Source organism: Diabrotica virgifera, chromosome 3, assembly GCF_917563875.1.
Source record: "Diabrotica virgifera virgifera chromosome 3, PGI_DIABVI_V3a".
NCBI classification, from domain to species: Eukaryota; Metazoa; Arthropoda; class Insecta; order Coleoptera; family Chrysomelidae; genus Diabrotica; species Diabrotica virgifera.
In genome coordinates, this window is record NC_065445.1 from 47,769,855 (window position 1) to 47,782,165 (window position 12,311).

The 12,311-nt window shown below is 32.6% G+C and overlaps 1 protein-coding gene across 3 annotated transcripts in view; it reads right to left on the bottom strand.

The window, feature by feature from the left end:
- The window catches only part of LOC114325820 (homeodomain-interacting protein kinase 2), a 273,933-nt gene that overhangs the window by 81,982 nt on the left and 179,640 nt on the right, over positions 1 to 12,311 (bottom strand). For all 3 annotated transcript variants that reach the window (XR_007697026.1, XM_028273951.2, XM_028273950.2), the window contains exon 6: positions 982 to 1,265. Coding sequence is in view for 2 of the 3 variants with exons in the window: in XM_028273951.2 (XP_028129752.1) it covers positions 982 to 1,265 (284 nt within the window). In the remaining variant the exon portion in view is untranslated. The remainder of the gene's footprint in view (positions 1 to 981; positions 1,266 to 12,311) is intronic.

The window sequence follows — 12,311 nt, forward strand, 5'->3', positions numbered from 1 at the left end:
ACCAAGAGGACGGTCACTAACCGGATAATCCGACCAAATTCAGAGTTCAGCGGACTACTCAATCTGCGAAACTCTTAGACCAGCTGAAGTTAGGGACCAATGGAGAAATGTTTTTTAGATGTATTGGGAGACATCACGATCCTCAGTAATGGGGAAATGAAAAGGGTGAGATAGAGAGAGACAGAGAGAGAAATAGAGATAAAGAAAGAGATAAATAGAGATAGAGAGAGAAAATAAAATCACTTTTCGCCACCATTTAGTGGATTTACGGTCATAGTCATGGCTATATATTTTTGATCTACCCCGTTCACTTTTCAGTTTTTTTCCGGCAATTTCCGTATTTTATGTATTATGACAATTCGAGATTAACGACAGACTTGTTTAGAACTGGATGATGGGGTGTTCTGGGGGCATTTGTCCAGTATTGGATGTTTCAGTGCTCTCTGCTAAGTAGGTATGTTTTTAATGGAGACCGCTGTTCAGTGGTGGACTGACGACATATTACTGGCTGGTTGCTCGTCTATATGATAGATGATGTATCACTTTGGGCGGAGCTTGTGAGGACGGTAGCCGTGCTCACGTTACCGGTAGTCATTTTGAAAGAGGAGGTTCTTAAAATACTCTAGAAGATTTTAAAATTTTGACCGGTTCAAAGAAAGTTTTACTTAGTTTGAACAAAGACCGTAAAAACAGGACGAATGAGAGAGATAGGAAGAGAGCGGCTGAATGATAAAAAAACACTATGTAAAAAAGACGAGAAAAGAAAGGCAAAATGAAGTTGGTTGTAGTAAGGTGACAAGTGTGGTAACAAACAATGTATAAAAAGATGATAAAGCGAGTACAGAATGTAAGAGGGATAAACGAGACAAAACAAAAAATATCAATCTTATTTTTCTTTTTCATTGTCTTCAAGACCAGGAAACTTCTTTCTTACATACTAGTTTAAATGTACTTTATAATATAATAAACCTTTGGTCTTACCGGATCTGGTCGTATTCAGAAGATCCCGGATACAACGGCCATCCCAGGAAGAGTTCCGCCACCACGCATCCCAGCGACCACATGTCGATTGCTTCGCAGAAGGGCAATCCCAAAATGATCTCCGGCGCCCTGTAGTACCTCGATTGCAAGTAAGTGTTACATACCGCCTTGCTGACATGTGATGCACTGCCGAAATCTATCACTTTCACGCGGTAAGGCTGTCGTACTGGATCAACTAACATGATGTTTTCAGGTTTCAAATCCGCGTGAATCAGTCCTAATTGCTGTAAAAAAAAATATGTTATTAGTAACAATGTCAAAAATTTACTTAACTGCTTAAAATGGAAGACCGGTTTATATGATTAGGTAGAAGAATTTGGTTATACAGACTGTTTAGTTTTAAATTAGATATACACCCTATACATGGCAACACTGCGCGCCTAATGCATCTGATTCTCGCCGATTCTAACTGCCCTTTGTCGCTTTTCGGCTGAGTTTCCTAGGGTAATTAATATATCTACTGTGTGATTGATTATTTATTCAGCAGAGATCTATTCGAAAGATAGAATAAGCCCAGAAATTAATACCTCTAATCCCATTAATAGCAGCCAACTATAACTTTCAAATCTACAGAAATAAATATCTCAGAAACAACAATCTACACGTAAATAATAAGACGATAGAACGAGTTCAGAATTATAACTATTTAGGGACAAACATTAATGAAACAAACGATTATACCAAAGAAATCAGAGTTAGAACAGAAAAGGCTAGAAGTGCATTCAATAATATGAAACAAATATTGTGTAGTAGAGACCTCAGCCTAATCTTAGAAAACGAGTACTAAAATGTTATGTATTTTCTGTTCTTTTGATGGTGTGGAGACATGGACTCGTAACACGTGGTGACAGATATGTGCTTCTAAAATTAGTAATGCAGGGAAAGATTCAAGGAAGGCGCAGCGTAGGTAGAAGAAAAATGCCCTGGATGAGAAATCTCAGAGAATGGTTTGGATGCAGCTCAACTGAACTCTTTCAGGCTGCAGTGTCAAAAGTTAGAATAGCAATGATGATTGCCAACCTTCGTCGCGGAGATGGCACGTAAAGAAGAAGAAGATAACTTTCAAATGTGAATTATAAAATTTCCAGAAGTATTTCTCAAATTTGGAACCATTTTTGCTGTTAAAACTCTGGTTTAATTTAACCAAAAACGAAGGAATTTATTGTATGATGTTTAGTATAATAGATGCAACTTTATATGCATTTGTCGACAGTCCATCGGACTGGACTGTAAAAAACAATGGATTACAAAGCGTAATGCATAAAAAGGTTTCTGTTATCTCATTGTGCATTGACGTGTCTGGTGGAAAGAAAACCAATTTGTCAGAGGTCATTAGCCTTGTATACCTAATGTGCTAATAAGTAACAGACCTATTGTATGTTTAAATCAGAATACTAATCACTTTTATCGCAATTTGTTTTGAGGTTTGTGTTTCCAAGATATTTTAGTTCTAATTAAACTGTTACAATAATGCGGTTATTGCGATTGGTTTAAGATAACCGTGTTTATAAGTTTGTTCAAAATATTAGGAAAGTCTACTTAGGGATAAGTAGATTGGAACATTACTTAAGTTAACTGCGATATGCATGAAACATTATAATATTAAACAGACGCAAAATGAACACGTTGGTGGCCTGAAAAATTCTTGGTCTGATAATGAAAATGACAACTTAGAGCCCTTGGGCCCACACTTAAAAAAATTTTATTACCTCCATCATGGGACTTTTTTTATTCAGTTATTCATGTCGAATGGGACAGCTTTTCTAATACGGAAAATTTGCGGGAGGGGGCGTATCGTAAATATAGAGGTTTCTAAACTTTGGTGCGGTCGACAACTGGAGTACCCTTAAAAATTTGTCGCGACAATATTTCCAGTAAATTTAAGTACATATATTTATCAAACAATCAGCCTGCAAAAAAATCATCATTTACGACTCCATAGTGCAGGATTGTAAAAATATATAGAATCCCTCCGAAAGTATTAGAAAAGTTGTCCCACTCAACATGAATAACTGAATAAAAAAAGTCTCATGAGGCAGGTAATAAATTTTTTTGTGGTGATAAGACCTATTATGCCTTCAAAGAAGTTTATCTTTCAACACATCCTTGATTTATACAGTATGGTGCAAATGTCTGGAATAAATTCGATATTTCGTAAACCGGCGACTTTAAGGAAAAATCCCGAAGCAGGTCGATTTTTATTTTTAAATTACGATATTTTGACATATATTTCATATGAGTGACGTCATCCATATGGACGTGACGACGTAATCAATGATTTTTTTAAATGAGACTAGGCGTTGTGTGATAGCTCATTTGAAAGGGTATTCAATTCTGTATTCAGTAATACAAATATTAACATAATTGTTTATACACAGAGTCCAAAAAAATGTTTTTAAATTAAATTAATTGACATTAATTAAAAAAATAATGTATGTAATTTATTTAATTCAAAATACATTTTACTATTGTAAGAAAATAAATGTTTATTTGACAAATAAGCATTGTTTTTCGCTTAAATTCAATGTTCAAACCAGCTCCCGCCAACCACCTGCCTCTTGGAAGTTTGAACATTTAATTTAAGCGAAAAGCAATGCTTATTCTTCAAATAAACATTTTTTTTCTGTTTTCTGACAGCAGTAAAATGTAATTTTAATTAAATAAATTACATACATTCTTCTATTTTCGTCAATTAATTTAATTTAAAAAATTTTTTTGGACGCTGTATATAAACAATTATGTTAATATTTATATTACTGAATACATATTTGAATATCCTTTCAAATGAGCTATCACACGGCCCCTAGTCTCATTTAAAAAAATAATCGATTACGTCATCACATCCATATGGATGACGTCACTCAAATATATGCCAAAATATCGTAATTTAGAAATAAAAATCGACCTGTTTCGAGATTTTTCCTTAAAGTCGTCGGTTTACGAAATATCGAATTTATTCCAGACATTTCCACCATACTGTATAGTTCCAATGTTGTTGTCATCCACTGCAGTGTCTGTCTGGAAGCACTGCAAAGTACTAATCTACAGACAGTGGCTTATTTTTGACGAAAAGCGCTGTATGAATATTTCCAAAATTGTCAAAATACTGTTGTGTGCAGTTCTGCTGTCCTTATGGAAAATGATTTCTTCTTCTTTGAGCCAGATCTGCTTAACGACTGCTTAAATCTCAATTTTGAAATACTCTCTAATTATGGTAGTACACATTCCTTTTACATTCTAAAATATCGACGCCCTACATCGATAAAACGTCTTCAACACGAAAGTGCTCTCCGATTTGTCCCGCTTTTTGGTATAAGAGCAATTAATTATAAGTTGGTAGTGACATTTTTGTGTAAACTACTAAGTGTTAGAAGTTTTCGCATCGTTGTCTTGGTACCCTCTACATTTAGAATCTGCGTGATAGTAATTTGGATGGACAATAGTGTACACAGACTTTCGAAAGGCTTTAAATAAACTGGTAAGTAATATTGTGGTTCTAGGATTTAGTTTATATTTATTTTGTTTCTGTTTATTTTCTAATTTGTTTGATGTTATTTGTATTTCTCTCTTTACCGTTGGACAGCCTTTTAAACCATTAGTGTTTAAAACAATTCCGAAATTACAGGTAAGAGTTCTCATATTTGTATTCAGCATCCTATGTTATACAATCTTTCTCATTTAGGACAATATTCGTGTTTGTCTTATTGTGTAGATACTAATTGTATCTACATAATATGTACATGTTAACAGAAAGGACGATAAGCTAATTAACTAATACACCCGTTGACACGTGACTCCGGTGACGTTTATCATAATAATGCTTGAGCAAAGATAATTGGCATCTACTCTGGCATATTAGATGTAGTTATTATAAATATAGATAATAAGACAACGAAAAGCAACAGCAAAACTCAAATTGGAGACAAGCAGAATCAATTATTACTAACCAAGTCCTAATTAACGAAAAAGGACCAATATTATTTTCTAACCAACTGGACGATTAAGTGAAATAGGACTGGTTTTTATTGACATTTAACCACAATGAATTAGTATTGTATTCATAACAAGCTGAAAATGCGAGCATAATCATAACGAAAACTTTGTTTATTTACGTATTTTAATTCGTAATATTACCCCCCCCCCGTGGCTCAGTGGTAAGAGAGCCTACCTTTGCATCGAAAGGTCCGAATGGTCGTGAGTTCGAATCTCACCAGGGTCAGAAATTTTTCGTTTATTATAAATTAATAAATGAAATTAGTTTCTGTCCTTGTGTGGTCGGTACTCACCGGAGGGACCGCAGACGTTCGGATACAATTAGCGTCTCTTTGCAAAGATAATGACGTCGACTTTGCAAAGTAACAAGACACTTACTCAACACACACACTACACATTACTCCCCTGAGTTAGTGCTAAGTTATAGTCTAAAAAATTCAATTCATAATATGGAAAATTGCTATTATGAAAAGTAGTTTAGAATTAATAACTATGTTTTAATGTGCAATTATATCATTCTAATTTAAATGTTATGAACTATAAAGGTCTTGATCTAAAGTCTACTCTTGATCCAAATTCATATTTTTTATATACCTCGTATAAAATTAATAAAATTTTATTTTATATATGATGGTTGCATCATAAATCTTAGAACATGAAGAGCTTTTTATGAAGAATAACTTTTCTTCGTCAAATTAAAAATAAAAGAGTTATAAATGAAAATGTTGTTGGTATCCATAATTTGAGAAAAATCTTCAAATATTTTTTCCATAAGGATGTAATTGCACATATCAGACCATAATTTTTTATACCAAACAATATTATCTCATATACTGTCGGTTCATATGGATGGCTGGGACATATTACTCGAATGCCAGAAACTAGAAACGTCAAACGAATATTGAATGACAGAGCATTGGGAAAAAGGAGACGAGGTCGACCAAGGAAGAGATGGTTAGAGGCTGCAGAGAGGGATTTGGAAGAAATCGGGGTGAAGGACTGGAGAAAGAGTGCAGAGGACCGAACAGAATGGAGAAATATTATCCAGAATTTAGAAGCCGTAGGCCTATAAGGCCTGTTAGCGCTGTTATATATATATATATATATATATATATATATATACTGTCGGTTCGCTAAACTCAGACACAACTGGCTAGGGATTTTAGTCAATAATTTTGCCAATTGGGCAAAAAAATGATTACTAATTAGTTAATAATTACTAAATAATTAGTAATTTTGCCGATTTTGGCAAAATTCGCAAAAAACAAAAAAATTACCTACTAAAATCACTAGCCAGTTGTGTCGAGTTTAGCGAACCGACTATATTTTAACTTCATAGCAAATGGAACAGTCCATTTATCATAAAGGGGAGGCCATATACTCGTATAAATATTTTTAAAGCTGTTAATAAATTATTGCTTTTAAAATATACTCAAATTGTATTTTTGAACATCTTATTTATTTTATATAATAATTAAATTCACTATCAAATGTCATTGATGTTTTATTAATACTTAATTTAAAATTTAGTTTGACATTCACGAAGTGTCAAACTTAAATGTAAATAACCTATGCTTTCCTTAACAAATCGAGATTAAAAAACTAGCCTACTTAATAGCAACGATTTCAGCTGGACGTGTAGTGTGTCGGCAGAAAATAAAACCATTGTGACGTCCGATTTTAGACTTTGAGGTCGATTATCTCGAAGACGGTTAGAAATATCGAAATGCCGTTTTCAGATTTGGATTCAGAAGAAAAAAACTAAATAAGAAGCCATCGATAAATCTGATCGGAGTATTGCAGGAGCGGCAACGCAATAACACACACACTTTTGCGAATTTATAAACGAAATGTTTTCGTTGAAAATACGTTTTTTTAAATGAATTGTTCTTGAATTGAAAAAAAAAAACGTTTCATATTTTAAAAAGTACGTACGCTATGCCAATAAATTGTCGTTAGACCCTCACTGTCTATCTTTAAATTCAATAAATATAAAAAGACCAAGGAAAGATAAGAAATATTTATTTTATCATAATTTTTTATTATTCCAAATCCACATAAAGGACACTTGACTAGCGTGTGTTAATAAAAATCCCAATATAAACATTCGAGTAAATTTGTGAAGCAAAATAAGTTTGATTCTATTTTTGAATGCCTTTCAAAACAAACGAATTTTTGGCAACAGTCGATGGGGTCATCCTTTTAGCTTTTTCGTGTGAAACGGCAAAACGTTAAGTATGTAAGGCGAAAGGTATAAAACTGGAGCAATAATGGTAGGCAAATGAAACATATAGCTTGTAGGAATGTTACATGTAGTTGAATAGTAATCAAATCAGGTAGTTTCAAAATAAATAAGAAAACACTCTATTTTGTGTATAAAACTTTAATGTTACATGGTTTTCTATTGTTAATTAAATTTTGAAGCGACACTAGGTTGATGTTAATGTTAAGAGGATGGGTACGTATTTTCGGCTGCAATGCTATTCAAATGGGGATTCGTTTTTTCGAATCCTGAGAAAACTAATACGTATTTTTGAAAAATTTAAACGCAGAAAAAAGGATTACGTTATTAGCGAGGGGCGAAAGTCCCTGAGAACTTCTATAATGTTTATTTTAATAAGTTACAGGGGTGAAAAACTAAGAGAAAATTTAGTGTGATTTTTAATTTCAAATATCTCATTCAAAATAAACTTTTTATTTATTCTAAGGGACTTTCTGCCCTCGGTAATAATTTAGTCTTTCATTCAGCGTTTAAATTTTTCAAAAATATTCATTGGTTTTTTCAGGATTCGAAAAAAACGAACACAATGTCGGTGGTAATATCTTCCAAATCTATCTTTGTCTTACAACGCACTTAGTCGAATAGAATATTGTCAGCATATTGTCAGTTAGACAGTGACAATCAGTGACAATTTTAAATATTTGACATGGCATCGGGAATATTTTGAGTTGTTGATTAAATATATTAATATATAGTGTATTTGATAAATAATTGATTTAAGACGTGAACTTAATAAAAAGTTATTTATTGTGTATTATTTGTGGAAGATCCAAGCAGATAATACATCAGGATAATATAATATTCAGTGGTCCAAGTATTTTGTTTTTAAAGATGTTCAAAATTGTAAGTGTCCTATAGTAACAATACAGGGTGATTGATTAGTAGGGTAAAGTTCAATAGCTCCGCTATAGTAATACATAGCAATAAAAGTTAATAACAAAAATTTTAGTAACCTTTGAGTTTCCCATTACAAAGTAAGTTAGAATGTTACAGGGTGTTCGATAACACAGTGGCAGACCAAATTTATGTTTTTTTAAATGGAACACCCTATATTTTATTTTATATTCGAAATCCTGTTAACTTCTCCATCACAAAAATATAAAGATTTGTAATGTTATACAGGGTATTTACAAAGTTATAACCAATTTTGTATGAAAATCGAAACAAGTTCAACTCCCTGTATAAATAAAAATAAGCACAACAGCAATGGTTTATTAATGCCATATTTTTTTATTTATTGTCAAAATTTTCAAGAATTATTGATATAGCTAATTTTCTTTATATCAAATACAGGGTGAGTCAAAATGCAAGTACATTATTTTCTCAGTAATGTTAAATGGAACACCCTGTATTTTATATCATTATTTAAAAGTAACATTAACGTACTTTAATTTTTATATAACATTCCCTAGCCCAAATTTATTAGTTTTCGAGATATTTTCATTTTTCAGAGCAAATTATTTTAGGTGTTTAAATTTATCTAAATTTTAAGTAAGCCATGACTGAATTGACAATTGAAGATTACCGATTATCAATCCGGTAATCAATGTAACAATGTAGCAAATAAAGAAATAAAAATAATTTATTAGTAATACATTTTACAAACAAAAACACAACCACTACATGCAACATTTTTGAAACAATTAAAAACTATCTTTTTATGTAAATGCAACAAATAAACAAAGAAAATTAGTAATAAATTTTACAAAAAAAAACACATAAAATACAATATTTTGTGAAGACACTTAAACACTACTTTTGTATGTAAATGTAACAATGTAACAAATAAAGAACGAAACATAATTTATCAGTAATACATTTTGCAAAAAAACATGTTTGAAAAAATTAGAAGCTACTTTTAATAAAATAATTTTAATATTTAATTACATAAGGTGTTCAATTATCTCCTAACACATTTATGTACGCCTAAAAACGATCGATCATTGAATGAGCTACTTAGTCTACGGAGCATTTGTAAATTAACACATCGAAATACACTTTGTATTCTATTTTTCACCTCATCCCTTGTTGTTGGAGGTATTTTATAAACTTCATTATTAACGTAACCCCAAAAAAATCAGTCCAGTTTATTAAATTCTGGTGATTTGGGTGACCACGCCACTGGTCCATTGAAAAATGAAAATATCTCGAAAACTAATAAATTTAGACATAGGGAATGTTATCTAAAAATTAAAGTACGGTAATGGTACTTTTCAATGGTGATATAAAATACAGGGTGTTCCATTTAAAATGACTGAGAAAATAATGTACTTGCGTTTTGACTCACCCTGTATTTGATATAAAGAAAATTAGCAATATCGACCATTCTTGAAAATTTTGACAATACGTTAAAAAATATGGCATTAATAAACCATTGTTGTTTTGCTTATTTTTATTTATACAGGGAGTTGAACTTGTTACCATTTTCATATAAAATTGGTTATAACTTTGTAAATACCCTGTATAACATAACAAACCTTTATATTTTTGTGATGGAGAAGTTAACAGGATTTCGAATTTAAAATAAAATATAGGGTGTTGCATTTAAAAAAACATAAATTTGGTCTGCCATTGTGTTATCGAACACCCTGTAACATTCTAACTAATTTTGTAATGTGAAGCTCAAAGGTGGCTAAAATTTTTGTTGTTAACTTTTATTGCTATCTATTACTATAGCGGCGCTATTGAACTTTACCCTACTAATCAATCACCTTGTATATTATTTAAAAATCACTTTCACACTTTTCCTCTTTTCTCGATTGAGTATTAGTTTTTGTTGTACATATAATTTATTACAATCACTGAATACATAGTTAGTAAAAAAATTATCACATTTATTAACTGAATGAATAATTTGCAAGTATACAAACAACAGTTATCCAAGAACATTCAAAAGCCATCTCTTAAGTTAATGATGACATTTTCAAGTAGAATGACATTCTAGTAATGTTTACATATCCATACTAGTGTGGATTTTACTACATGTAATTTGCCGTGTAAAGACAGAAAAAGTAGGGATAGCCGTAAAACATTTGCGAGTTATGTACCCATGGCCTTAATAGATTAAGTTATGTTAATGTTAATAGATTAAGTTGGGGTGCTTATCTTATGAAGGATACAGACCGACTGAAGCCTGCCCATATTGTATCCAACATCCTATGTTATACACTCTCTCTTAGTTAGGACAGAATATACATACATATTTAGTCCACAAAAATACGTCAAGGATCTACTCCACACAGATTGTCAAAGATTTGTCCTGCTTGTTGGCATAAGATCAATTAATTTTAAGTTGGTAGTGCCCTTTTTGCGTAAACCAAGAAGTCTTAGAAGTTTTCGCATTGTTATCTTGGTAGCCTTAGTCCGCCATGGTTGCCACATTCCCACACCTCTACATTCAGGATCTGCGTGATAGTGATTGGGATTGCCAATAGGGCTTTTCATCGATTGTCATTTGTTTCGAGCTTCTGTCATATGTTGTATAATCTGTGCATAATATTAATATACACGGATTATACGACATATGACAGAAGCTGGAAACAAATGACTGTGAATGAAAAGCCCTATAGTGTGCACAAACATTCCAAAGGCTATTAACTAGTAAGTAATATTTTAGTTTTAGGATTTTGTTTATGTTTATTTTGTTTCTCTTTATATTCTAATTTATTTGCTGTAACTGAGAAGAAGCACAAGTTAGAATAGCTGAATCAAATAATCAGAAAGCAAAATTCCTATGGTCTACTGTAGTTTATATTGTAAGGAAAAGTAGAATGCAGAAGAAGTCAGGAATGGCAAAGAATTTCCTGGCACTATAATCTCAGAAAGTGGATTTCAATATCTACCCCTGGACAGCTGACAATAGCCATATGAGCCAACAATATCTTTAGTGAATAGACATCTTAAGATTGCTGACAAGACATTTATATCTTGCTGTGTGTTTTTGCTGCAGTCGTAACTCCTTTTCATTTCGTCCTGTATTTGCATCGATCTCTCTGGTCCATAATATTCATTGCTCTTATATTCTTCTACGTCGTCCAGCCATCTTCTTTTAGTCCCTCCTCTAGACATGGGCCAGTAGTGTCCAGATTTCTTAACAAATCAGAGTGTGGTCGACTTAGTAGGTGTTCAACACATTCTAAGCGGAGATACTTTATGTTGCTGACCATGTTTTCCCACTTTAATTCTTCTTCAATTTCGGCGTTTGTTTCCGTTCTTCTTTCTGGCTAGTATTATTGTCCTCATGATTTTTCTTTCGAATTTAGAAGGCTTCTTCTTTAGAGATCTTCTTATTTTTTTGTAAAGCATATATTTAAAACCCTGATAAAACAGGTCCGTATATATGGATCAGAGATATGGACACTGTCGAAAAGCGATGAGAACTTATTAGGTACGTTTGAACGAAAAATTCTTAGATACATATATAAGGGGGTGAAAGAAAATGAAGAATGGCGCAGATGATATAATTTTGAACTATACGCAGCATGCAACGAACCCGACATCATAACATCCATAAAGATCGGACGTCTGCGCTTGATGGGCCATGTTGAACGAATGTTGGACACCGAAACACCAAAACATATAATGAAGCAAACACAAGTAGAGAGAAGGTCAAAGGGAAGACCCAAACTTAGATACATGGAACAAGTGGAACAAGATCTGAAAACACTTGAGGTTACCCACTAGAAGAACAAGGCAAGGAACAGAACAGAATGGCGGAAAATCCTAGAACAAGCCAGGACCCAAAAAGGGTTGTCGAGCTACTGATGATGATGATAGATTTATTTATCTTTTCTTACTTTAGTCTTGCATCCAAGATTTCTATTCATACTATAACGCTCTTTTGTGTTTCACAATTCTTTTGTCTGTTATCTTTTCGGGCTTTTGCTATTGTCACTCCCGAATAGTTGAAGGTGGATGCAACTCATATGTGTATACAATTTGTAGTTGTGTGTAATTAGTAGTACAGTAGAACCTCGGTATAACGAATCTGAAGGGT